We start from the raw sequence: 25,853 nt of genomic DNA on the forward strand, positions 1-25,853 counted from the left end.
GCGGGCCTAATTCCCATTAAAAGTACCAGATGCTTCCTTGTTAAACATTTGATGCCAGAACATGTTCAGACACGGCAAAATTCTCCAGCTGGTCTAACCGGTCTTGCTCTCCACCTTGCAATGACACTGCAAATTTCCGAATATTTTCTGCTCCAGAGTAGGGATGGGAGAGCGTTTGAGGGAGCTGCGGCAGGGCTGCGCTGCTGGGATGGGGATGAGGACGTGAAGCAAGCTGCTGGGCTCTTTCAAGCTCCAGCCCTTGGAGCTTGAGCAAGAGTAACGACTTCAGCAAGAGTAACGAAGGCGCGGGGAAGCCTCGACCCGCGCTCGGCGGTGACCGAGGCGGGGAGGGCGGGGTGGAGGCCCTCTGGGGCGGCCCCTCCCTCGCCGCCCCGGCCAGGCCCCGCCGCGGGGGAGGCGGGGGGGAGCGCGGCCGGCGGCTCTCCCGGGGCAGGACTACATTTCCCAGCACCCTTCCCCGCCGGCAACTCCCCTTCCCCGCCGGACTGGGCGCACGGCCGTGCCCGGAGCCGCGCGGCGGCAATACAGCCCCCGGCCGCCCCGCCGCGCCCTCGCCTGTGGCAGCGGCGGCCGGAGCCGCGGCCGTGCCCGGCGCTGCGCGGAAGGGGGCGGGCGCCATGGCTGACAGCGGAGAGCCCCCGGCGGCTCCGGCCGTGGCCCCTCCGGGCTCGCCGGCGCAGAAGCGGCGGCCGGGCGGGTCCCCCAGCGCGGGTGCCGGCGGGGCGGAGGGGGCGGCGGCCATGCCGCGGCTGCCGCTGGGCGGCCCGGGCGGGGCGGCGGGGATGTCGCTGCCGCGGCTGGAGAAGCCGATCAAGCAGGCCTTCTACAACACCGGGGCGCTGCTGTTCGCGGGGCTGTGCTGCGGCGCCGCCGTCCTGGTCTACTTCATCCTGGAGGCCTTCCTGCGGCCGCTGCTCTGGGCTGTGCTCTGCGGCACCTTCCTGCACCCCTTCAAGAGCTCCCTGACGGCGCTGGGCCGCCGCTGGCTCGGCCGCCTGCACCGCTCCCGCACGCCTGTCCTGCTGGCCGCCCTCCTCCTCCCCATCTGCTTCGCCAACTACGGGGTGGAGGCGCTGGGCGAGCAGGTGCTGCGGCGGCGGCGGCTCCTGCTGCTCTTGGGCGCCGGGGGGCCGCTGCTCTACGGGCTCTACTGCCTGGGCAGCTCCCTGGGCGTGCAGGTGCTGCTGGCCCAGGCCGCCCGCCTCATCTGCCAGGGGCTGGACTACTTCAGCAGCCAGTGGGTGAGTGCCCGCCTCGGGCGGGGCGGGGGTCTCGGGGGTGGCCGGGCTGCCCGGGAGGGGGGGCGGCGGGCGCCAGCTTCCCTCTCCCCGCCTCGGAGGTGCGCGGCCCGACGGGGAGGGCCGGGATGCGGCCCTCGGCTCCCTCCCTCTGGCCGGCCGGCCGGCCGTGGCGCCCGCACTGCCTGCCCGCACTGCCTGCCTGCGCGCCCTGCCCGCCGGCGGCCGTTGGGCTGCCCCGGGGGGCGGTTGCGGCGCGCGGGCTGGGGCGCGGCGCCGGCCGCCATCTCACTTGTTGCGCGGCGGTGGCGGGGGGCTGGCAGGGCGGCGAGGACGGGGCGGGGGGATGACCCAAATCGCCTGTTTGAAGTCACCGCAGCCTTTTTTTTTTTTTTTTTTTTTTTTTTTTTTTTCCGGTAAAGGAGACAGAAACTCTCCTCACGGCACGCGGGTGTGACTGCCGCCGCAGCGTCGCTCGAGGGGGGGGTGGGGTGGGGTGGGGGGCGGCAGCAGCGCCGGGGATGCCCGGGCAAACCAGCCCCCCCGGTCAGGGCGTCGCGGTGGCGTAGGGCAAACCTCGCTTTCACGAGGAAGCTGTGTGTGTAAAACAGCTTTAAAAGGAGCTCCCGAGTTCCATCCCGCGGCGTGGAGGGGTGTTTCGTATAGACGGGGGGTGCAGCAGAGGCAGATACGTTTTCTCTCTCGGCATTTTGGGTCCGTCGTTTAGTCATGCCCCAGTTTTGAGATGCTGTTGAGTCAGAGGTAATCCAGGTGAGGTCTTGGGCAAACATCGACCCTGTTGAGCTGTGAGATGTGTCTTAAGTGTTGTGAAATAGCAGGTCAGCTCTGCAAATGACTTGAGGGGAAAGGCATCTTAAGGCTTGTTTCTCAGTGTACTGATTTTTCTTTTTCCTTAAAGTATCAAATGGTGCAAACTCAGTTTGAACGTTAAAAACTAAAGCTGTTTATCTAACTTACAAATTTTACATATGGTAGTAAAGATTCTGGGAGACTACTACTTTTCCCTGTCTTGTCTTCAGTAGGTAGGTAAGTTAAAACCCCTGGCAGAACTAATTTTCACTTTGCTAGTTATAATTGAAAATGCAAGAAAGGCTACATATCTGAAGTAAATGGATATGTGAAAGCACAGAAGAGCAGTAAGTTACACTTTTAGAAAATGGTGATGTATGATTGACATGCTCAGATTGCTTAGCGTAAAAGACTTTTTCTAAGCTGCTCTAGTTTTTAAACTAACTAAACAACATGTACACCCCCTGCCCCCCCCCCCCCCCCCCCCCCAAGGTGGAAAGTGACATACACAGTGGAAATAAAACTTGAAGAACTGCCCAAAACTGATCAACTTATGTGGGCAAGAGAGAGAGAAACTATCAAGAAAACAAACAAACAAGGTTGTCCAGGCTTCTGATTTTGAATTACACATGTTCTTCGAATACTAGTTTTATTCCTTTGGTGGAGCTGGTCTATGCTGATATCTCAAACACAACTTTGGAGGTGCATACCAGAAACAAGTAATAGTTCTCCTGAATGTACTGACAAAGGTTGTTTTGAGCTATTTCTGGTGTGAATAGGATGGACTGGAAAATGTGTTTTGTCTCTTGAAGGTAAACATTGGGAGAAGAGATTTTCTTGGCTTTCTATTCTGAAGCATTGTCATACTCTGGAAAATGTCAGGGGAGATGTGTTTCTGTTCTGTTTTGTTCTCAGAAGTATAATTAAGACTGAGTAGACAGAGATGCTCTCTATTTTTATAAATATACAACCATCTTTACCTTCAGCCAAGTGTTGGAAGAATGTAAGCATGGATTAGTTCTGATGGGAAGTTTTGATTAGTTGCCACACAATTTACTTGATAAGCTTAAGACTTTACTGTGCATTGGCCTACCCATTTTATTTTAACAAATCAGCAATTTGCTACACTAACCAACTTGGCTAAGTCCAGTCCTTTATCAAACTTGGTTAATTAAGCTGTACTTAACTGGGTAAGTATAAGGGTACTAAAGGAAGTTGCACCAATGTAACCTCCTAACTATTGTTGTAATGCCCCGCTGGATGTCTCTGTGTGCTCAGTGCAGTTTTGCTTAGCAGTGTCTGGTACTTTTGTTTCTGGTGTGACACTTGTGTTCGTTGAAGTGCTGTAAGGTTTTAAGTGGGCCAAAGGATAATAAGCTCCCAAAACTCTTCTGACTTGAGTTCCTTGGGAAGATTTCAGGTTCATGTCACAATAACTGACCATGGGCTTCCTTAAGCGAACCAGTTGCTGTAGCTTTCTAAGCAAGCTGCCTATGTCTCTTTCTGGGGCGTTCTATGAGAAAGAAACGGTGGGGCTTCCCTTTGTAAATAACCTCTGCTCAGCCTGGCATCATCTGTACACTTTACAGTGTTTTCCTATTCCGGTTTCTTGAATTTTGCTGTTACCTGATTTATATTATCTCAGAGCTGTAGCAGGATAACTTAATTTTATCCATGCTGCTGAGGAGCCTTGAGCTGGATCAGTTAATAGTATCTGCTTTAACTTCAGTTAATCATTTTAAAGCCATTTAATTGCCATGTTATATTGCAAGACTGTTTGCATGTGTACAGTCTGCTTGTTAGCTGCACAGGAATTTTGGATATTACGAGTCAGTTTGCTCCATTGTACTGTTCTGCTCTGGGATCTGGAGCCTCCATGGTTCCTTCTGTATGTTACCTTGCATGAAGATTACAACTGTTTCTGTTTGTAGATACTCCATGTGATAAGAAAAAGTAACGGTAATTTAATTTCTTGCACTGTTTCTTTTAGCAGCCCACTAAGCTGATTTAGATTTCTGTGTTTTGAAATATTTTGATACGGAATGACTTGATTAACATAAAATAAGTAAATTTTCCACTTAGCAAGGAATACTTTCTTGCCAAGAATATGATATATAAATCATTTATTAAAAGCATAAAAAAGACGAGCGAACATGGCTTGTTTTAAGTTTGAGACCAGTATCTGACTAGCATAGTAAACTTGTTTATGGTAATTTTCATCTTGTGAACCATGAATGTCTGTACTCCAGCCACAAATGATTCTGCCTTGAGCTGCAAAGGTGTACTGTGTATTTGTTCTTATTTGGAGCTTTGCCCCATCTGGAAGGCCCTGCTGCTTACAGAGAAGAACATGCATCGTTGTCTTCTCCCTTTTTAATTCCCTCTGTTGTGCTAGAGAAGTGAGAGGATGCCTATCATTAGAATTTGACTGAGAGCAGTTGCGGATTTTGGGGATGCCAATTTCGCGTTCTCCAACTGAAGGTATTTTTATGGTATCTACTAGGCCGTGATACGGAGACAGAAACTCTCTTTGGTTCCAGAAAAAAATGTTCTCCAAATGCAGCAATTGCATGTGATAGTGACATAGTAAACTGTATCTTGGCACCAGTATGTTACAGAGCTTTCTTGTACTGTTGTCCTCCAATATGGGAAAGCCATTCATGGTGTTGATGAGTGAACATTTGGAAATGGCTATATTCCTGTCTGTGGTTCTTAAGTCACACCTGCAGTTTGAATTAGGAATCCTAAACATGTTAGGAAATGTTTGATAGATAATTGCAAAACACTCCATTTGAAGAACAAGTTCAAGATCTGAGGCTACTCTGCAAGTATCTTGTTCCTGCCATCTCCTTTTCCTTCCCTTTATGCTTTACAGTTCCCACATCAGCTTTGAAGAAGCTTGCTCAAGAAATGTAGTGGGCTACTGGGCCTTAGAGCTAGGAGCTGGTTATAAATTCCAGTTGAGTTCCTTGCTCTGACTCCAGCCTTCTCTGTGAGTTGTTTGTAGAAGTCTTACATAGAGGACATACACTCTACATGAACTTCAGTTACTTATAGTAGGGAAGGGGAGTGTTTTTCTGTATCTTTTTTTCTTTAAAAGTCCCATAGTGGACTGACTATACTCTTACATGCTTATAGGCTATGACAATTTCAGCATGATTACCCTTGCAGTTAGCATACCTTCTGAAGACTAATCTTGGACTGCCTTGTGATCCTAGTTTTGTAGGAAGTAGGCTTGTATCTAGCACTGTGTCTAAGGTAGAGGAAATTCTTCTGCTTTATGGCAAGAGTTCAAACTACTTTAGTCAGATGCTTTACACTTAAAGTAATATACAGGAAATGCCAGCTATTGGTTGTATTTTTTTTTTTTCCAGCAGGGTTCACATGCTCATATTTATTTAGAAAATAGTTTGTAGATCTGAATAGATGAAATGAATTATACAGCTGCTCTACATTGACTCTGAAGTGCATCTTAGTAAATTAAATCTAATATAATTGGCAGAATTCTCTGGAGTGAACTTGGTTATAGGGCTGTCAAAATCTTTCTCCCATGGCCAGTCTTTCTTCCTTGGTTTGTCACAAGTTACTGGTCAGGGTCAGAACTGTGTACTCATATGTATGTGTACCTCTGACTGTACTAGGTACAACTCATTTTGTTGTAGTGCTTAGCATGCAGTTAGGGGACCTAATCAATCCTTTCCTCAGTACAGTGCTGGGCAAATCTGGAAACACCATTTGCCATGACCACTACGTTGGAATATTGTCAAAGTAGGTCTTGTCTGTTTTGGCCTGTTGTCTGTCTGCTACCTGTCAGGGAAACTATCGAAGACATCCACCAGGGAGACCTCCATTTGTGTTGGTACTAAATGTCAGCAGCCCCTAAAGTAACCCTTGCAGATAGAAATTCTCAAACATGGTTCTTGGTAAATGTTTTGGGTCACAGGTTTCAAGATGCTTGGTTTCCACTGTGCTATTGAATCTCATCTATGGAGGCGAAAATGCATCTACATTTTGCCAGGTTCACGTGATGGGGCAATTTCTCTTCCAGCAGAGGGAAGGGCTAAGTTTGACTATCATTTTGGAGTAACTATAAATGAGAAAAACACAGTTCTTATTTTTGAGTTGCATATAATTCCTATTTTTTGAGTGTTTCAGAGAGGGTTTGGGTTTTTTGGGGTTTTTTTCCTTCCCTTTCTTCTTTGAGCAGGCTTGCTGGTTTCTAAAACTTGCCCAGCATAAAAAAAAAACACACCTGAAAAAACAGTTAAGTATTCTTTCTGCTGTTTATAATAATCCTTTCTTTATTTGGTATCATGACTTTTAAATCATACAGCCAGGTACTGACTGTAAACACATGTACCCAACCCACAGTTTTTGGTTTGTTTTCACAACTTGGTAGAGGTCAACTGTGTAGAGACCACGTGTGGCCTATTTAAAAACAGGATGGGGAGGGGCAGGGAAGGACTGCGGTGTTGATAGTGTTTACTTTTCCACCTTTGTTTTTCCCTTCCACACCCACCCAGTTTTGGGAGAACCTGCTGTGAGATCCCTTTCTTGAAAAGGCTTGTAAGCTTTAGATTTATATGCGTGAACTGCAGCCCTAGGCACTAAGCTGTCTCCAGCCTTCAGCCTAAAGATATATGCTACATCGAGTTAGGGATTTTTTGGTATTTATGTGTAGTATTTGATCACAGTGATACTTCTTTTTCTACCACCTCTGAAAGGAATGCTTGTTATGGAACTGTCCAGCAGAATTTTAACCACATTCTCTATAATAAAGCGAGAAGGTGAAGAAGCTGCATATGTTGAGGAGCCATCTCTTGTGAAAGTGTCATCATGAAGCATGTCAGAGGAGTGGTCCCTCTCTCTGCAGGGAATTTGATGTATTCTGAAACCCCTCTTTTCACAAGTGAATCCTGAAGAGTTTGATTTCTGAATAGTGTTTTTATTAAGGGAGTTTCTCACAAATAGCTGTTCTATTAAGACGAGTGAACTAAAGGAGGAATATTTTCAACATCCGTAGCTGCAGTCTTTTGCATATTGTGGATGTAATGGATTTCCTTAAATTAACAGTGTAGGAAGTGTTGCAGAACACATTGAAAATAGTTTTTCAGTGTGGCAGTGCTGATTTTGATGGTCAGTTCCCCCCTGCCCCAGGTTTCTAGTTAGAAGTTCATACTTCTGTCCCTTCAAAAAGGGGTAGTCTCACTAAACACCAGGCTTCTATTTCATGTGGTTTAGCAGTCTGTGTGTGTTAACACCAAACATATCTGTCTGGATATCTGTCACAGTGGGGCTTCTAGAGGAAATGGAACTGGTATGCTGTTCTAATCCTTTGGGTTTAGGACAAGGAATAACCCAGTCTGTCAGGTTTATGCTTACTTGCATTCACTTAGGATGTCATCTACCTGCTTAGGTAAGTGACGGCTTCCTTAGTGAAGGGACGAGGTGGTTGAGTTTTCTGTGAGATGGGAAATAGTATTATATGTATGATCAGTTGTTTTGGGGTTTTTTTGGTTTTGTGTCTGATAAAGACTGTCTCCGTGCTAAATGAAGGGCAGTTATACATTCTTCATTCTGCCAGACTCTGCACATTGTGGGATATTTTCTCTTGTGTACTGTGCACTATACAGTAAAGGCACATGGAATTAATTTTGGTTCTGAAAGCTGGAATCAAAATGATATTTTCATAATTCCTCATCTGCCTCCTTATTTTTTATTGTTTAGAAAACCATTATCAAATGAACAGACAGATAAACTGCTGTAATGTCCATTGTGACAAACACAGTTTGGCTTTTAGTGATGCCTTGTGTCGCCTCATCTTTAAAGTCCAACTAGTACTATTCTGCTCAGCTTTTGCGGTAGGTTCATTTTCTTTCACCAGTCTGCATCGCCACTGAGGAGGAATAATGATCTGCTGTTAAAAGATCAGTTCTTCAACCATCTTCACTCAGTGCAGCACTATTTTAAAAGTTTGCAAAAGTATCATGTGAATGTTTGTTCAATGTTTTTAAGGATTTCCTATTTTAAGAAAAACTAATAAAAATATATATTTCCAAAAGAAAATAATATTTTTAAATGTTAAAGGGAAGCAGTGAGATAGTTAGGATTTTTTTTTTGTCATAACCCTGAAACAAACTGGAAAATTGGAAACCAATTTGGATCCATAGATTCATCAAATAACTTTAAATATCTCAATTTAAAAAGACCAAACCAAACCCTAAAAAACTTTGCCATATGATTTCCAAGTGGAAAAGAGCAGCCTGGAAAAAAAATGATGCTTTGAAATGGCAAAGGAAGAGGGTAGAGCCACAACTAGAAAATAAAGAGTTGAAACACGCCATTTGATAGGTCCTGACTTGTTAAAAACTGGAAACTTTTGGAAGGTTGGCAGAGCGTATATCCAAAGAAGTAACTGTTGGTTATTCTACTTAGTCTTCACTATTGTGTTTACCATGGGGTGGTTTACATGAAACAGGTAGGAAATGTGTTCGCTGCTGGATATTGAGTTGTTGGGGCAACATCCCAAGGAAGACCAAGTTGTTCTGGGAGCTTTGCTACCAGTGAGGGGCTGTTCTTGCTTATCCCACTTCTGACATAAGGTTCAGTTGCCCTGTTGTCAGTGCCTGTCTTATCTCTGTGAGCCTGTTTAGCTATAAGTGAGTTTATAATTTAACTCTTGGTTTTTTTCCTGGATAGTTTTTCATCAGTTTAGGGAGCTGGCTGGCTGAACATTGAAGCTGTTGTGCAGAAGAGGTGGGACTGCAGTGGAAGAGAATGAACTGCTGCTTCCAGTAGCAGTGAGCTATTAAATGGGCTCATGTGTAAAACCTTTCCCTCAGAGTTTAACTTGCTGATAGGAACAAAAGGGAGTGAACTGTGTAAATAATGAATTCTACTCTTCAATATAAATCAATATAAATGTTGTCATGAGTTGAGTAGTAAGAAAGAGTTCATTCTTGAAAAATGATGCCAAAGCCAAAAGAGTGTCTGAGATTTTCAAATTCTCTCAACTTTAACTGGAACTGGAAACACATTTTCAGTAACATTAGTGATACGGTCATGCTGATAAATCCTAGACTTTCCAACACTGAAAAGAAGAATCAAAACACTGAAGCAGATGCTTGAGCTTAATATAAAAGCTGCATTTTTCAGTGGTGTAGTTTTGTATCCAGTTGGCAGTTTAAAGAGAACTGAAGCCCTTCAGACTTGCCTAGATGTGTCTAAATCTGGCCTTTTGTGGTGGTTTGACCTTGGCTAAATGCCAGGTACCCACCAAGTCGCTCTATCACTTCCCCCCCTTCCCCCTTTTTTTTCTCAACAGGGCAAAGAGGGGAAAGAAAATAAGATAGGAAAAAAATCCAACCCTTGTGTGTAAAACAAAAGCAGTTTTAATATAAGCAAAGTGAAGCAAAGGTCCACGTGCGGAAGCAAAAAAAGCCAACAGATTTATTCTCTACTTCCCATGAACAGGCGATGTCGGGCCTTCTCAGGAAGCAGGGCTCCAATACGTGTAGTGAGGGGTGACTCCGCCCCGTTCCTCCTTTTTCCCAGCTTTATACTTGAGCAGACATCATATGTTATGGAATATCCCTTTGGTCAGTTCGGGTCAGCTGTCCTGGTTGTGTCCCCTCCCAAGATCTTGCCCACCCTGTCCCACTGTGGGGGGGAAATGTTGGAAAGAGCCTTGGTGCTGTGTAAGCACTACTCAGCAGTAGCCACAACACCGGTGTGCTATCAACACCCTGCCAGCTCCCAACATAAAACACAGCACCATGAGGACTGCTATAGGGCAAAACCAATTCCGGCTCAGCCAGACCCAGTACAGTCTCCACCCCTTATTCCATACCATTTACGTCATGCACAGGTTCCACATAACACTCATTTATTCATTCCGTAAGCTTTCATCACTCCTCCAGATGTTCAGTGACTTGGCTCCCATCTGTCAAGATGGATGTTTAGGACAGGAGCAGTATGTTTGACTGTTGGACTCCAGCACCGGCTAGGTTTGGGTCATCATTGCACGTATCTGGTTCACTCTTCGTCATTCCTACTTCCTCCATCACTTCCTGCAACATACAACTCACCCCACAGATTATTTTCCCCCCAAGGTTAAATTTCCTTGAGGCACACACTGAGTAGCCCCATCCTCCCGTGTTACCCACCAAGTACATCCAGGTCCCTGAGCAAAAACAATCCCATGAGTGGGCTTGCCTTTTCCCAAGGGAGGAGCAATCCACACTGCCTTCCCCAGCCATTTCCCTGTGTGTACTACAGGGACCTTATCTCCTCCCACAGTATGAAGGGGTTTTGTTTGGGCAGGACCAGGATGGTTAACAGATCCTCTGGTGTTAATTAGCCAAGTGGCTTCTGCTAAATGTATACAGTGCTTCCATCCCCCCTTGTCCAATGCTCTCAACATAGTCTTCAACAGTCCATTGTATCTTTCAATCTTCCAGACACTTGTGGGTAATAAGGGATGTGATCCACCCACTCAATGCCGTGTTTCTTTGCCCAGGAGTTTATAAGATTATTTTGAAAATGGGTCCCGTTGTCTGATTTGATTCTTTCAGGAGTACCATGTCACCATAAAATTTGCCTTTCAAGACCTAAGATGGTATTTCGGGCAGTGGCATGATTTACAGGGTACGTTTCGAGCCAACCAGTAGTTGCTTCCACCATAGTGAGTATGTAGCGCTTGCCTCGGTGTGTTCGTGTCAGTGGTCCAATATAGTCAATTTGCCAGGCCTCACCATATCGAAAACTCAGCCATCGCCCTCTGTTTCAGGGAGACTTTACTCATGTGGCTCGCTTGATTGCAGCACATGTTTCACATTCATGAGTGACCTGTGAGATGGCCTCCATGGTCAGGTCCACCCCTCGATAACGAGCCCATCTGTATGTTGCATCTTTCCCAAGATGCCCGGATGTTTCATGGGCCCATCGAGCTACAAATAGCTCACCCTTGCGCTCCCAGTCCAGGTCCAGCCAAGCTACTTCAATTCTGGCAGCCTTGTCTACTTGCTCATTGTTTTGATGTTCTTTGGTGGCACGGCTTTTGGGCACGTGAGCATCTACATGACGTACCTTTAGAGCCACGTTTTCCACTCGGGCAGCGATGGCCTGCCACAATGCAGCATCCCAGATGGGTTTACCTCTGCGCTTCCAATTGGTCTTCTTCCACTCCTGTAGCCACCCCCACAGGGCGTTAGCCACCATCCAGGAGTCAGTGTAGAGATACAGTACTGGCCACTTTTCTCATTCAGCAATCTTTAGGGCTAGTTGGATCGCTTTTACTTCTGCAAACTGACTTGACTTGCCCTCTCCTTCAGTGGCCTCAATGACTTGTCTTGTGGGACTCCACACAGCAGCTTTCCACTTCCGATGGTTTCCTACCACACGACAGGATCCATCAGTAAACAGAGCATACCGCCTTTCATCTTCTGGTAACTCATTATATGGTGGTGCCTCTTGGGCACAAGCCACCTCCTCAGGCAGTGCTCCAAAATCTCTACCTTCTGGCCAGTCCATGATCTCTTCCAGGATCCCTGGACGGTTGGGTTTTCCCAGTCGAGCTCGTTGTGTGAGTAACGCTACCCATTTACTCCAGGTAGCACTGGTTGCATGGTGCGTAGAAGGGATGTTTCCTTTGAACATCCAATGTAATACAGGCAATCGCGGTGCCAAGAGGAGCTGTGCTTCTGTACCAACAACTTCTGAGGCGGCTCGAATCCCCTCATATGCTGCTAGTATCTCCTTTTCAGTCAGAGTGTAGTGGGCTTCTGATCCTTGATATCCCCGGCTCCAAAATCCTAATGGTCGACCTTGAGTTTCACCTGGTATCTACTGCCAGAGGCTCCATGTGAGGCCATGCTCCCCAGTTGCTGTGTAAAGTACATTTTGCACAGCTGGTCCTGTCCGAACAGGCCCAAGAGCTACCGCCTGAGCTATCTCCTGTTTGATGTGCTCAAAGGCTTGTTGTTTCTCAAGACCCCACTCAAAATTGTTCTTCTTTCGGGTTACTTGATAGAGAGGGCTCACCAGCTGACTGTAACCTGGAATATGCATCCTCCAAAATCCCACAAGTCCTAAGAAAGCTTGTGTTTCCTTCTTGTTGGTCGGTGGAGACATAGTTGCTATCTTGTTGACAACATCCATAGGCACATGATGGCGTCCATCTTGCCATTTTATTCCCAAGAACTGAATCTCTTGTGCTGGTCCCTTGACCTTGCTTTTCTTTATGGCAAACCCAGCTCTCAGAAGAATCTCAATTACTCTTTGTCCTTTCTTGAACACTTCTTCTCCTTGTTGCCCCACACAATGATGTCATCGATGTACTGTAGATGTTCAGGGGCATCACCCTTTTCCAGTGCTGTTTGAATTAGTCCATGACAAATAGTGGGGCTGTGCTTCCACCCCTGGGGCAGTCGATTCCAGGTATACTGGAGACCCCTCCATGTGAAAACAAACTGTGGCCTGCACTCTTCTGCCAAAGGAATTGAAAAGAATGCATTGGTGATGTCGATTGTGGCGTACCACTTGGCTGCCTTTGACTCCAGTTCATACTGGAGCTCTAACATATCTGGTACAGCAGCACTCAGTGGTGGCGTCACTTCGTTCAGACCACGATAGTCCACTGTTAACCTCCACCCTCTGTCAGACTTTCGCACTGGCTATATTGAGCTATTAAAAGGCGAATGTGTCTTACTGATGACACCTTGGCTCTCCAGTTGACGAATCAGGTCTTGGATGGGAGCCAGAGAGTCTCGGTTTGTGCGATACTGCCGTCGGTGCACGGTCCTCGTAGCAATTGGCACCTGTTGTTCTTCAACTCGCAACAGTCCTACAACAAAAGGATCTTCCGAGAGGCCAGGCAGATTAGACAACTGTTTGACCTTCTCTGTGTTCACACTGGCCACACCAAAAGCCCATCGGTATCCTTTTGGGTCTTTGAAGTACCCCCTCTTGAGGTAGTCAGTGCCCAAGATACAAGGGGCTTCTGGGCCAGTTACAGTGGTGTGTTTTTCCCACTTGTCCCCGGTCAAGCTAACCTCAGCCTCCAGTACTAACAGTTCTTGACATCCCCCTGTCACTCCTGAGATCCAGATAGGTTCTGCCCCTCTATAACTTGATGGCATTAATGTACACTGTGCCCCGGTATTGATAAAAGCCTGGTACTTCTGTGGATTTGATGTGCCAGGCCATCGAATCCACACTGTCCAATACACCCGATCATCCCTTTCCTCCTCCTGGCTGGAGGCAGGGGCCCTCTATTCCTGTTCTTGGTTGGAGTATTCACTGTCTGACCCTTGCCATGCCAGGCCGGAGATTCCTTCATCAGGGCCAAGGGTGGTGATCTCAGTCTTCCTGTATCTGGCTGATTACTTTCTGGTGGTTTCACACCAGCTACATTAACAACCTTCTTGGATGTCTTCTTCTTGGCAGGGGTCTTTCCTCGCAATTCATGTACACGAGCTTCCAATTTGAAGGTGGGTTGACCATCCCACTTCCTCATGTCCTCCCCCTGGTCACGCAGGAAGAACCAAAGTTCGCCACGTGTCATGCGCCTAGGTTTCCCTTTCCCTCTGACTGGGGTGGAAGAGAACTGATTTCTTGGGGTGCTCCTGACATCCAGGGCGCTTGCCCGTAGAGATGAGGAGGTACCAAGACTCTCTTCAAAGTTCTGAAGCCAGGAAGAGACTGCCTCCACAGTTGGCATACATCTTAGTCCTTCTCCCATATCCATTTCTGGATAGTACATCGCAGCCAAGCCGGCAGAATACGAGGACGGCGCACCTTTAATCACCTTCCTCCACATGGCCCGTGTGCACAGGACATCCTCTGGATTTTTAGGGGCTTCATCATTATCTGGATCACTATAGATGACTTCCAGCACTGCTAGTTCTCTCAGGTACTGGACACCTTCATCCACAGTAGCCCACTTCCCTGGGGAGTTGTCCGTAAGATCTTCCTTGAAAGGATATCTTGCTTTAACACTTGAAAGGAGCCGTCTCCACAGACTGCAAATTGCTGTCTCTTTTCCAATTCCCCTTTCAATTCCTCGATTTCTAGCAAGGGAACCCAGCTGTTGGGCTTCCTTACCTTCCAGCTGCTGAGCATCAGCCCCATTATCCCAGCATCGAAGCAGCCAGGCAGCAATCCGCTAACCTGGCTGGCGGCTGTAGTCTTTCCGCAGATCTCGCAGTTCTGATGACGTCAGGGACCGGGTAGTTTCTGCCTCCTGTTTGAGTTCTGTTATTCCCTCTTCTGACCCCTTTGCTGAAGGACCCGCTTCTTCCTCTTCTTTCTCCTCCCTTATTAATCGAGGGTATGGACCTGTTGTTCTCCTTGTCCACTGTTTCTTTTTTACTACTGGGGCAATCTCTGCTGCTGTTGTTATTGTTTGAGATCCCATCTCAACCACAGTCCTTTGAGAGCACTGAACTGCAGCTCGATAAGCATAGGCCAGGCCCCAGTACAGTGCTAGGAGTTGCTGATTTTCACTGGGATAGGCAAGGCACCCTTCTATCAGGTGTTGTGTCAATTTTGCAGGGTTGCTTGCCTGTTCAGGGGTAAGATCCCAGGCTACAGGAGGTGATAACCGTCCTAGGAATCTGCCCAAATCTTCCACTCCCCCTGCCACCCAGGGACAGGCCGCCTCAGGGCACATTTTGGTATTGACTGACCCAAAATTTGCCTTCTCTTACACCAAAAACATACCGAGCTCCACACAACCCACAATAGGTGAATAGCATTAATGAACAGTATCAAAGAGCTAACATAAGGATTAATAAGTACTTCGGGAGCCTGCAGAATAAAACCACTCATGATGTTCCCAATTTCTTCCAGCATGTTCCCGAGCTTAGCAAAATAAAGATAAGCAGAGCAATCAACAAACCCGTGACCAGCACAAGAGTTTGACGCTTAATAACTGCTATAGCTATAGCACAATTAATATAAAACTGCCATTGTCTTGCCCCATGTTGGGCACCAAAAAAGGCTGTGGTGGTTTGACCTTGGCTAAATGCCAGGTACCCACCAAGTCGCTCTATCACTTCCCCCCCCTTCCCCTTTTTTTTTTCAACAGGGCAAAGAGGGGAAAGAAAATAAGATAGGAAAAAACCCCAACCCTTGTGGGTAAAACAAAAGCAGTTTTAATATAAGCAAAGCGAAGCAAAGGTCCGCGCGCGGAAGCAAAAAAAGCCAACAGATTTATTCTCTACTTCCCATGAACAGGCGATGTCGGGCCTTCTCAGGAAGCAGGGCTCCAATACGCGTAGTGGTTGCCTTGGAGGACCAAGGGTGACTCTGCCCCATTCCTCCTTTTTCCCAGCTTTATACTCGAGCAGACGTCATATGGTATGGAATATCCCTTTGGTCAGTTCGGGTCAGCTGTCCTAGTTGTGTCCCCTCCCAAGATCTTGCCCACCCCGTCCCACTGGGGGGGAGAATGTTGGAAAGAGCCTTGGTGCTGTGTAAGCACTACTCAGCAGTAGCCACAACACCAGTGTGCTGTCAACACCCTGCCAGCTCCCAACATAAAACACAGCACCATGAGGGCTGCTATAGGGCAAAACCAATTCCGGCTCAGCCAGACCCAGTACACATTTTAAATTTACCACTGTAACCCAGAAGTGGATGCTGAAATCCGAGAAGTTACACCGTAGTCTTACAGCTATTTATTCAGGGAAGCGTGCAGTTTTACTTCATATGTCTAAAGGCAAACAACACTTTGTTCAATTTGTGAGGGGGGCTACAACATTGAAAGATGTGAGAAATGAGGTCTTTGTTGTCTGTTCAGACAATGAAGACAAGTGAGGGAAGGAAGAAGAAGGAGAAGTTACAGGATTAAACCATCCTAAAATTGTGATATATGGGAGTTGTGCATGTCTGCAAATACTAATTGTGATTGAATAGGCGTTTGAAATGTCAGAGGACATGGTGAAAGTTAGGCATCTGCAACTGACTTCAGCTTGATAAATAAATAGTTTATGGTAGCTAATCCATTCTGCAATATCTGAAGTGTGTGTATTAGTTACCTGGTTATCTGTATGCTCTTATAAATCAAATTTATAGGCATTTTGGTTTAGCGGGGAATTTGTATCCCTTCTAGTTTCAGTGCAGTAATTACAGTAGCTTAATTTTGATGAAAGTAGGCAGTATCTTTTATTCTTTATTTCCATGATGTCAGTTGTTGAGATGGACATGCAGTAGTAAAGAGGCTATTAATATTCTCACACTCTTGTAGCCAAAACCTCTGGAGATTGTTCAGAAAAACAATGGGAGAGGTTATATAACATGGTTTTAAAGGGTTAAGGGAAAAAAAAAGGCAGTTGCCAAGTTAGTATGGGATGAAATCCTAGTCCATGTCAATTTAAGTTAATTTGCTTTGTCAGTTGCTTTCAGCTGTGAATTGTTGGAAGTAGGCTACCCAAGTTAGAGAAGTAGGCTACCCTAGTTCCCATGCAGTGTATTTCTTGCAGCATAGGGAAGTGCTTGGACATAACATCAACAGGTAAAGAACTGATTACTCCATGGTGTCACTGAAATGAAACCTCTTGCACCAGTCAGTTGACTACATAGGTTTTTTTACAGGGCTTCAGGATTGTTATTGTTAGATCTCTGAAACAAGATGAGTTGTTGATTTTAAAATAAGCTATTTCTCTCTATTCAATAGAAATAAGAAATACTTGGGTCATTTGCTAAGCTTTTGTAAATGAGAATTGGTGAATTACTGTAACTTACAACACAAAAATTTTTGAATAGCTAAACCCTGAAATGCTAGCTAGCTAGCCAGCTACATGCGTGGCTAAAAGTAGTGCAAGATGTTTTGCTTTGTTGGCTGTTAAACATAGGCTTATGTCCTTTTATCCTCCTACTTTTGGCATATTTTTAATCAGAAAGTTTAATTTATTAAACTTACCGAGACTCCTATTTGTAATTTATCATTAAATTTAAAAGCTAAAGAGAAAAATTCGTTTAATGCTGGAACATTTATCGCACAAAGATGCTGTGTGGCTGATGTTAAGGAGTAGGATAGCATCTTCATGCTGAGTTATCTCTTGCAATTACAGTTGTGCTGTAATATGCCTCGTGAGAGAGTTTATGTTATGAACCTATGCTGTTAAAGGAGTGGTGCTGTGCTTTCGGATCAAAAATATTTTTGTTCGTTTGTTTATGACTTTAGCCTTAATGTCTAACGGTTGTATTAGTTTTAGACGTTTGTCTTGAGTCCACATTTAGCCATAAGCACTATGCAGCTCTGTTAATGAAAAACTAGAGATAGATAGCAGTGAAAAGTTGGACTGATCAGCTTTGATAAGAAAGATTAGTATGAAAAGCGCTTACGTTTGTTCACATTTCTTGAGTGATTTTAAATTACCTTGTGTGTGTTCCCTCTGAAGTTAACAGGGTCCATCACTGCTTGTCTGCTGTATTCAGTACAATTAAGATTTCCTGTGCACCAGGGAGGTACATGGGAGTAGTCACACAGACCTGCTTTTCACAGAGACAGTTGCCTCTTCAGTGTGAGTCATGTAGTGCAAAGAGGTGAAAACTCTTGTGGTGTGTTCTGTACGATTGCATCTTCTGCGTCTCTGCCAGTGCATTCTTGCCTCTTACCATGAGCTCTGATTCAGCAAATGCTATTAATAGAAGTCCTTTTTAAACTTCTTTGGAATTTATGGATTTATAAGTGTAAATTTGAATGTGTCCTTAACTGGTTATGGATAGGGAATATTTACTGAATTTGGGCCAGAAAGGTGTCTTTTTTTTTTTTTTTTAAGAATGCAACACTGAGTGTTTATTTTTACAGGTTTTCATACCTCTCTTATTTCACATCTTCTGCTGAGTAGCAACTTTTCATCTCCTGTTGCCTCTTCTGGGTTTCTACTTTCTTCTTTTCGGCATTCTCAAGCTCAAATTCCTCATCTCAAGTTTCTCAATTAGAATTCTGTATTGTGATTTATCTGATGAGCAGAGTTGTAGAAGGCAGCTAGAAGTAGCAAAACCAAAATGATGACATCTTCCTCCTGATATGTTATGATGGACGTTTTTCTGTTGCTACTGTTTTTAGTTAAATATTTGATAAAATTACATGTCACAAGTCATTTAAAAGCGTGATTGTTTTGTGGACCAACACTGGGAACAGCAGTTTTTGTTGTGCTTCCTAGCGGCTATGGTTGGCTTAAAATCCCTTTTGTCTCTTCGGACTGGAACACAGGAGCTGGCAAGCTGCTCTGTGCTGGATGCTCTGCTGGCTCTGTCTCTCTGTGGCCCCACTGGTGCTGCTGGTGGCCCCATTTCATTTAGGTTCTCACCTTTTAATAGTAGTTCCAGAGTAATTGCTTGGTCTCGGGTGCAAAACCATCTTCCTTCAGGGTTTGTGTCCAGCAAAGTGCGTATACCCCCTCACATTAGAACCATACTGAAGGCAGACCAAAGGCATGTCTAGCCTGCTCTTACACTTCGGGAAAACTTTGTTTCTCTTACATGGAGCAAAAACTGCTGTAATTAACTGACAGTACTGAAATGTAGGTTTCTTAAAGAATTAGAACCTGACTTCAGTTCTCTCAGTATGGCAGTTCGGGGTGCATGCATTTGTATGTGTACACACTCATAAAAATGTAGCTGTACTGTGCTCATGTATGTATACATACCTGTGTGTATCTTTTTTTCTTAAAGATATGGACGTTGGTAGTTGGTTACCTGCTGATGGTTTCATTCAAGTGGAATATAAGCACTGAACGTTACTTAAAAGCTATCTCTGTCCCTGTCTGGATTATGCTGCTCTTTCACTTAGGTGGGTAACAAGAAGTTACTATTCTGATGTGTCCACTGGGATTCTGTTGTCTTGCAAACAAAGCTACTCCCTTGCTCTTCAGCTAAATCTTTGTAATGGAGTCTTAGCTGAGGTGCAGGCTGTTTTCTCTGCTCAGTAATTCTGGCTGCATGTAGGCAGCAGGAAGGGCTGGAGTAGGGAATGGGAAGGCATCAAGATGCTGAGCAACATGTGTCTTCCACTCCTCCTGCCCAGTTTGTTCTTCCCATGGTTTTCCCTTGTTTGACTCACAGACTGGGTACTTACTCCCTGACAGTCAGGAAGGGCTGGGATCACATGTGGGTGGATTTAGACTTTCACTTGTGATGGTGTTTAATATTATTATTCTTGAAAGCCTGCTGTTAACCAAGGCTGAAGCTGTAAAATGCATTTAATAGTAGTAATAGAAGCAAAAACAAACCCCTTTTTCTATCAGTTGTTGATAAGCCTGTTGATATGATATCAACAATATCAAATAAATTTCCCAGTAATCTGTTAATACAAATGTAAGATTATAGTAACGTATTAGTACTAGATTTATTTTACATACTTAATATAATAGATTATCAGATTATATTATCATATCAGAGTTTATGGTTAAAGTATCATGCAAATAATACAAGACGGTAATGATGGAATGTTTCACAGCATACTTCATTATTTACTTTGCTTTAGCAACGGGTTTCAAGGGTTGTTCTGACCATGTGGGGACACTTTCCTGAGGTTTTAAGATACACATAATGGCTTTGCATTTGCTTACATTTTAACAGTCTTGTATTTGCTGGAAGTACTAGCTGAAAAGCCAGACCCCAAGAAGGCACTGCCTGATGCCACTCTGTGGAGATCTAACATAAATATAGATTTTTTGGGGGGAACTTCATTGGCCTCTGGCATCTAAAATGTTTTTATTTTGTGTGTATTTGAATGTAATTTTGCATGTTTTTAAAATTGTTCTCTATATCAGCATAGTTTAAAGTCACTCAAGTTAGGAATGGTATCAACTTTGTTTATTCATTGAGAAACTTGTTCACCTGTGTTTCCTATTCTTCCTTTCTGTGAATGTAGAAAACTTGTTTACTTTATGACACTTCTTAGTTTCTGCCCAGATTGTTTTGGTTGATGTGGTGCCTTTCTTGGTTTTGCTAAATGTAGAGTTTATTGGTGGTGTAATTTTTCTTGTCAAAAAACCCCCTGTATCTTTCAGCTTCTGTGGCAGGTTCCTGGAGAATTCCTGTGTTTCTGGTTATAGTTGTTCTGATGACCGTAGGCATGTTGCACGAACAGCAGATTGGAAAGGAGTCTTCTGGTAAGAAATGAGTCACTATTTCTTCTACTGTTGGAGGCAAAATTTCTGTAAAGTTAAGTGAAAGAATCTGGACCGTGTTACTGTAAATTCAATATCATACGGATTAGAAGAATTTGCTATTAGATTTTTAGTATGTTTGTTTCAAAGTGGTTTACTCATGCTGAAGTGAATCTTTGATTCTTTACAGAAAATAATTGCAATGGACTGATGTTTCTTTTCCATAGCAAAGTACTGACTCTCATCCAATTGCTTAAATTTACAGAATCCTATGTGTAGTTTCAAGCATAACGCCCAGGAAATTTGAAATCGGAGGCTAATTTTGCAAGAAATGAGCAATATGGGTTTAGTAGCTGCTATAATAGTGAGTGTGAGATGAACTGAAACAACTCCATCCAGCAAGTTTCTTATAGCCAGTCATTTGTTTTTGAAATACCGGTTTCTTAAAACTATGGTTTGTGTTTAGGCTTTGAGAAAAATAGGTTGTGCCTGTTGTGAGTCAATTTTCTGTAAAAGCAAATGTCAGGTGTTCCTTTCTAGTACTAGCTGTATGATTATTTTGGGAAACTTTTTTCCTGTCTTGTTCTAGTTTTCTTGAAAGTCGTCATAATCTTGGTTAGTTAAATTGGTTATCTGGTATAAAGATTTTTAGATTAATCAGTCTGCCACCAACTGCAAATGACTTGGTTGGTAGCAGTTCATTAGCAAGGAAAGTGCTAAGCAAATAACTAGTTTTGTGTTTTGGCTCCAGATGTATTGTAACACTAAAATTAATAGCACTCATTCCTGTTTGATCATGTTAACTACCTATAATACATATTAAAAACTAACTAATGTCTACCTGTATAATTTCTGTTGCTTGACAGCTTTGGTGGATGTTAAGCAACAAAGAAAACATTTTAAATATTCTTTATTTACAGACACATATATATTTTACAGGGGCAGAGCTTCCTGGTCAGATGATTTCCATTGCTGCTTCAACAATTGCCATGGCAATTTCGATGACAGAAGATGAGTCCAATAATGAACGTTCCTCACAACCCTCAGGTGACTGAATACTGTGTAAGAAACATTTGAATTTGCTCTAAAGGCATGAAATTGGAGGGAATTAAGAATAAATTTCAAAATAGTCCCTATCCTCTTCATTCTGTCCAAAATAGCACATTTATTCTTACCTTGTGAAACAGGTTTATTTGTTTTTAAAAATGTTAAGACAGTGATAATGTAAAAGCTGTCTTGCAAATGATAGCTTACATGGCTATCTGTACATTTAGAAGGCTTGACTAGAAGGATTTTTTTTTTTTTTTTAATGAAGGCGTGGGGGTTTTTTTCGTATTCTTTATTATTATTTTTTTAATTTTTCCTAGCTGCCTTTTGATTTGTTGGCAGTTACAAGGATATAACTGGATTTAAGGACCAGGTACAGACTGGAATAATTTTCCTGTACATCACAGTGACAAACCTTTGTCCTCTGTTTAACTATGGCATGATCAAAGTTTTTTCTATAGTGAGTTTACTTGCCATTGTAGCTTGAGTCATGATACTTTCACTTGCAATAACACAACTAGAAATCTGTAAAAAATGGCTTGAAAGAGTTGCAGAGAAGGTGTTTAGATGTTCATCACTGGTTTTGAACTTTACCATCATTTTTTCTGGGTAGGCCTTTGGTGGAATGTGGTACTGGAAAAAAAACTATTATGAAGGTCTCAGGAATTTTAAAGATTTCATCCGTTTCCTGTAAGTAGACAAAACAGGTCATTCAAGTTGACAGAATGTGAACTTCCAAAACTTCAGTTTGAAACTGACTGTGTCTAAGTCGTCTACTTCAAGACAGCATGTTCTTAATATTGTCTGTAATGTGTAAATCATGCTCCAGAGGAGGAAACATAGTGATTATACAGGAGAGAATGCTTTGAGCAGGTGGCTTTAAAAACTTCTGTCTAAAGGCTATCATTTGTGAAACTAAAAAGTTACTTCAGCCACCAGGTGAAATGGTGTAGAACAAGCTCTTCAGAAATCTTTTGATGAAATGTAAACACACTTCCTGACTGTAAATATGTCAATGTAAGCTGTACTTGAAAACATCTTCATTTTTAAATATAAAAAGGGTAGCTTTAGACAACTTACTCATGTCTTACCTTTGTTTCTACATTTTACATGACTCATCAAAATAAATATAGAACCCTATAGACGTGTGTACTGAAATTTGAGAACAGATCATCATGGTGACAGTTCTCTTATATTGGTGTCCCTAATCTTTAATTTTGGAAATTAGAAATTTTTTTTTTTTTTAGCTAGATGTTAAACATCTGGTCGAGCAACACTCTCCCACAAATGTGCTATGTAAACGGTTGTGGTCTTGTTTTTGTTTTTTAAACTTACCAGTTTAAATTTTTTTCTCTTCAAGACAGTTTTTTTTTCTATTTTCTAGTTGTAACTTCTCTTGGCCAAAAGAAAACTATAGTGGTTTTACAAAGGTGTCTTTTAGTGAATGTTTTATGACTTATTTTCTTGAGACAGTTAACCATATGTTTTTTTGTCTTGCAAATTCTGTTGTTTCCTTCACAGCAGGAGAAGAACAAATATGGAGTTTCCTGTTTACTCCTAATAATAGTTCAAATAATTTTTCAACAATCAACAATTGGGAATTAGCATTCTATTTTGTGATATGTGTTAAGCATCCTTTTGGTTGTATTTGGTTTGGATCTTCTGTGTGAATGGTGATGAAATATTATTCTTGTACAGCAAAAGATTTTATCTATAGGTTTAAGAAACTACAACTCTTGGTTTTCCTCTGCAGTGATTTTTAGATGTTACCTTGCTTTGGAACTTGTAAAGTAACACACAACTATTTTATGAGAAGTGTAAGATTTTGAAAGTGTTAATACCTTCAGCCTGGTGAATAGCAGAGTTCAGGAGATCTTCCTTATATTTATTCTATGTTAGTGGTTGTCAAGGTTGATTAAGTGTCAGTAGCAATAACAATGCTTATACTGTATTAGATCAGTTATAGAACAGTCAATGCTTCATGTTTTTACTGTTCTCCTTATGCTTAAATTTGTTCATGAAAAAAATGTGGAAATAAGATGTCTTGATTTTACAGGTTTTTCTGAACACTCATGTTTTTCCTTACTTTGTTGTTGAATACTGGTATTTAGTGTTGAAGGTAAGGAGTTTAATGATGCCAGTGCAGGTGATCTACCTTGTCCTTCCTGGTGTCCCAAGAATTTCCAGACTATACAGCAAATGAGAAGTCCATAACTTAAGAAGCAGATACCACTGCAGCATTTTGTTAGCTGCCTTGTAGGCAAGATTCTGTTGTCTTGTTGGCCTTTAATATGATAGATACTGAAATCCTTAAATGTCATCATGGCTCTTAGCCTCCCTTTCACCATGTGCTTCTTTGTTTTCTTAAAAATAAAAATTTTCTCTTGAAATTACAGAAAGATGTGGTTATTGATGAAAGGGTACCTTCATCCTGGTGTTCCGAAAGAATTTTTCATTAATATTAAGAAAATCACCATTCCATCTAACTCTGAAGGTTTCATTCTGATACCCTGCTCCATAGTGATACAGACACTTGCCTTCCTGTTTATGCTTCTGTTCATTTTCCTTTTATTTAAGGAAGGGGAGGAGAATAATTCAAAATGTTATGCTAGCAAGAAGTTGACTTGACAGAGAACAATTGTGTAAAGAAAAGAATGTGTCTTAAGACAGCCTGGAAAATTTACTTTGTTGTTTTTATTATATTCAAATGAGGATGATAAATTCTGATTTTGCTAGAATTCTTAGCTGGGTATTATGTTAACCATTTGGGAAAGACTGTCATACTTTAATTCGTTGGAAGATAGAAAGGTGTTTTTCAGGTTTCATCTCTAAAAATATCAAGAAGTACATGAAATGAGGCTTTACAGACCCTGAAGTTAAGTCCAAATCAATATTCCAGTAGTTCTTTTTTTCCTATTTCTGTTGACAAGGCAGTCATGCATTGGTTTACAGAGCATATCTTGCCAACAAATGTGACTTGTTTCATTTGCAGTTTGGTGGATTTTTTGCATGGATCAACTTTGTGAACTGACTTATGATACCGTCATCTGAATGTCAGTTCTGATGTGAAGGAGTCTGTGTTTGTCACAGGGAGAATACTGGGTCATTGGCAGTGCCCATTTAGTTTTGCTTAAAGTGCTGCAGAACTGCATTCTGAAAAAGCTTTCTTGTCTTTGGATACCCTAGGAGTTTTTAGTCTCCTTTTTTTTTTTTTTGGTCTCTTTTTCTCTTCCCCCCCCCCCCCCCCCCCCCGTTCGTTCTTTCCCAGCTGTGTTTTGCACATCTGCAACCGTCTGCTTAAGTTAGTAGGGAAACTGTAGGAGAATGAGGCTGTTTAATTGGTACTGCTCTTAACATTACCGTTGCTGCTATTTAATTAAGGTTTTCTTCATTGCAAAAAGATGTTCATCAAATTTTTCATTACCAAAAGAAGGAATATTCATTTTTCTTTCATAAAAGACTCTACTAAGGGCTTTGGGGGCAAAAAGTATTGGATAGCTTTAATCTTGAGGCATAGACTTCAGCATATTAAATTTCCTTGTGTTTTCTGTTCTGGCTTTTAGCACTTCCTTCCCTTTGGTAAATATTTGAGTTTCTGTTTGTTGTCATGTTACTTATGTTTATTACGTTAATTTTGGAGAAAAAAGAAGAGAAATGTTGAGTAAGTTGAATTGATGGGACAATTCTCAGTTACAGATAAACTTCTTTCAAATTTGTGTTCCTTTAGTGCATTGTAAGCTGGATCCATTTGTTTCTATTGGTACTCTTCTACTTCGTTAAAAATAGACTGAGAAGTACAGGAGAATGATAGACCCCCTATTTCTTATGACAAAAATACTTTGGGGGTTTTTTTTAGGAAAATTTCTGTTTACAGGTAACTTTCTTTTCCCTTATGAAAAATTTACTCCTGTAGTTTGTATGATAGAGCTGGCCTTCATCCCTTTGATTTGCGAAGAAGTGCTCTGCCTGAAGCTTCTGCTGTGTTTAGCTGCTTGCAGATTTCCTTCTTTCAGGTTGCATGCTTTAATTCCTCTGGGAATATTCTGAAGTTCCACCAAATATGTTACCAGCAACCAGCTGATGTTTCTGTCATCATCCCAGTGTCTATCAGTTGGGTGAATCGGTGGATCTGCATTATTGTATTAGTGTGGTGGGGAAGTATTTATAAGCTCTAAAAGTAGTTCCCCTTACTTGTAGAACACCAGTGCACATTTCTGCAACAGAAGAGTGTTAATCCAGTGTGTGAGGATGCAGAATTTGTCACGTACCACTACTGTACACGTATGACAAATCTGTCTTGTCTTTTTGTGCATTCTAGCTGTCATGCTTTAGGCTAGGAATGGCTTTAGTGACACACTGCAGCTAAAACTGCATGTGTGGAACATGAGGTGTTTGACTGATTGATACACGTGTAGTAACAGTTTTCACAGAGTTTTTCTTCGTGGGAAGAAAGTGGTTGGTGTTGATGTGACACAGGTCCAGCAAGAGTTGCGTTCATTGCTAACCTGCTTCAGTGTGTACCAACATAACAAACTGCCTTTTATTCTACACCATAGAATAAGTTTTCCGGTTTTCTTGTGTGTGTGTTCTTCCACTACAGCTACAAATTTTTCTC

The 25,853-nt window shown here is 42.9% G+C and overlaps 1 protein-coding gene across 3 annotated transcripts in view; it reads left to right on the forward strand.

The window, feature by feature from the left end:
* The first annotated feature begins 516 nt into the window (after positions 1–516).
* The window catches only part of TMEM245 (transmembrane protein 245), a 94,120-nt gene continuing 68,783 nt past the window's right edge, over positions 517–25,853 (forward strand). For all 3 annotated transcript variants that reach the window (XM_074824972.1, XM_074824982.1, XM_074824991.1), the window contains exons 1-4: positions 517–1,262; positions 18,753–18,870; positions 20,093–20,194; positions 21,131–21,238. In XM_074824972.1, coding sequence (XP_074681073.1) covers positions 639–1,262; positions 18,753–18,870; positions 20,093–20,194; positions 21,131–21,238 — 952 coding nt within the window. In that variant the 5' untranslated portion in view covers positions 517–638. The remainder of the gene's footprint in view (positions 1,263–18,752; positions 18,871–20,092; positions 20,195–21,130; positions 21,239–25,853) is intronic.

The sequence above is a fragment of the Strix aluco genome, chromosome 1 (genome assembly GCF_031877795.1).
Source record: "Strix aluco isolate bStrAlu1 chromosome 1, bStrAlu1.hap1, whole genome shotgun sequence".
NCBI lineage: Eukaryota > Metazoa > Chordata > Aves > Strigiformes > Strigidae > Strix > Strix aluco.